At 70.3% G+C, this 1493-nt stretch overlaps 1 protein-coding gene across 1 annotated transcript in view; it reads right to left on the bottom strand.

Annotated features, from left to right (window-relative positions):
* Positions 1-1493, bottom strand: part of THOP1 (thimet oligopeptidase 1) — an 11592-nt gene that overhangs the window by 4814 nt on the left and 5285 nt on the right. The window contains 4 exon segments of the mRNA XM_014585507.2: positions 356-471; positions 474-550; positions 790-1156; positions 1285-1420. Coding sequence (XP_014440993.1) covers positions 356-471; positions 474-550; positions 790-1156; positions 1285-1420 — 696 coding nt within the window.

The raw sequence follows: 1493 nt of genomic DNA, 5'->3' as shown, positions 1-1493 counted from the left end.
GTGAGGGGCGGGGCCTCGCGAGGGGCGGACCGAGGGGTGGGAGCAGAGCCTTGTGGGATGAGGGTAGAGCCTCCAGAGGGACAGGAGGAGCGCAGCCTGGGGAAGCCCGGACCCTGCTGCTGGTCCACTCTCATGACACCCAGGTGGGCGTCACATGCTAGGTGACCCCTCATGAAGCGCGGACTCTGGCGGGGACGGATAGAGCCCTGGCTGTGGCTGGCCGGCCTGCCCAAGTCCAGACCACACCTGAAGACAGCAGCCACTCGCCCCTCTCCCATGCAGCCCTCCAAGAGCTCGCGGCTCCAGGACAGGGCTTCCCGCGTACAGGCGGGGCAGCGGCTGCGAGGGCACCCACCTGGGAGCAGAGCTGGTGCATCACGTGCCCGAACTCGTGGAAGTAGGTCTCCACCTCGTCGTGCTGCAGCAGCGACGGCGTGTCCGGGGTGGGCTTGGTGAAGTTGGCCACCCGGTGGCGTCGTGGCGGCTGCCGCCCCGCCGCAGGCAGCCTGGCTGCAGACCGAAGCAGGCCGCGTGCCCGTACTTGCCTTCCCTAGGGAGCGAGGCAGGGTCGGGCTGGAGGGCGGCCCGCCTGCCCCGGAGCGGCGGCTGCTCGGCCCACCTGACGCCCAGGCCCTCCTGTCAGCAGAGGTGTGGGTGCTGCCCACACAGCCCCCACGTGGCCCCCACGCCACAGGCAGAGCCTTCCAAGGGGCCCGGCTCGGCAGGTCGGCGTCAGGCCCTGGGCCAGTCCGCTCCCGGCCCCGCGGCTGCGAGCGAGACCACACCCACCTGGGGTAGAGGTCCAGGTAGAACTTGCCGACCACCTGCCCCGAGGCCGTGTCCCGCACGGTGTACAGCTGCACGTCCTCGTGCCAGGCGGCCGCGCCGTCCTCCAGCTCGAAGCTGAGCCCTAGCAGCTCCTGATAGATGCCCAGCAGCCCGCGGGTGACCGCCTGTATGGGGAAGTACTCCTTGAGCAGGTTCTGGTCCACGCGGTAGCGCGTCTCCTCCACCTGGTTCATGTAGTAGCGCATGTCCCACGCGTGGATGCACCCGTCGAACTCCAGGCCCCGCTTGGCGCACTCGGCCTTCTTCAGCTCCAGGATCACGGCCCGCTCCTGCTCCCCCAGCGGCTTCAGCTTCTGGGCCAGCTCGTCTGGGCAGGGGAGAGGCAGCCCGCCTCGCTGCGGCCCGGCGCGTGCCCTGCCTGTCCCCGCTCCCGCCTTCCCCAGGGGTTGAGGTTCCTCCAGCCCAGGGGCCACCCAGGGCAGGCCGTGGGGTTACCGAGGAAGGTGGCCACGGCCTGGCTGGTCTGGGCCATGTTCATCTCCAGCACGAAGTCGGCGTGCGTGGGGAAGCCCAGCAGGCTGGACTTCTGGGCGCGCAGGGCCACCAGCTCCTTGAGGATGCTGCAGTTCTCCTGCCGGAGACACAGCACGCTTGCCAAGGTGCTCCCCTGCCGGGCCGCCACGGCTCTGGACAAAGCGGCCCCC

This window comes from Tupaia chinensis, unplaced genomic scaffold, assembly GCF_000334495.1.
Source record: "Tupaia chinensis unplaced genomic scaffold, TupChi_1.0 Scaffold149964_2, whole genome shotgun sequence".
NCBI lineage: Eukaryota > Metazoa > Chordata > Mammalia > Scandentia > Tupaiidae > Tupaia > Tupaia belangeri.
Note: the sequence above shows the minus strand (reverse complement) of the source record. Positions and strands in the feature narration are given on the sequence as shown.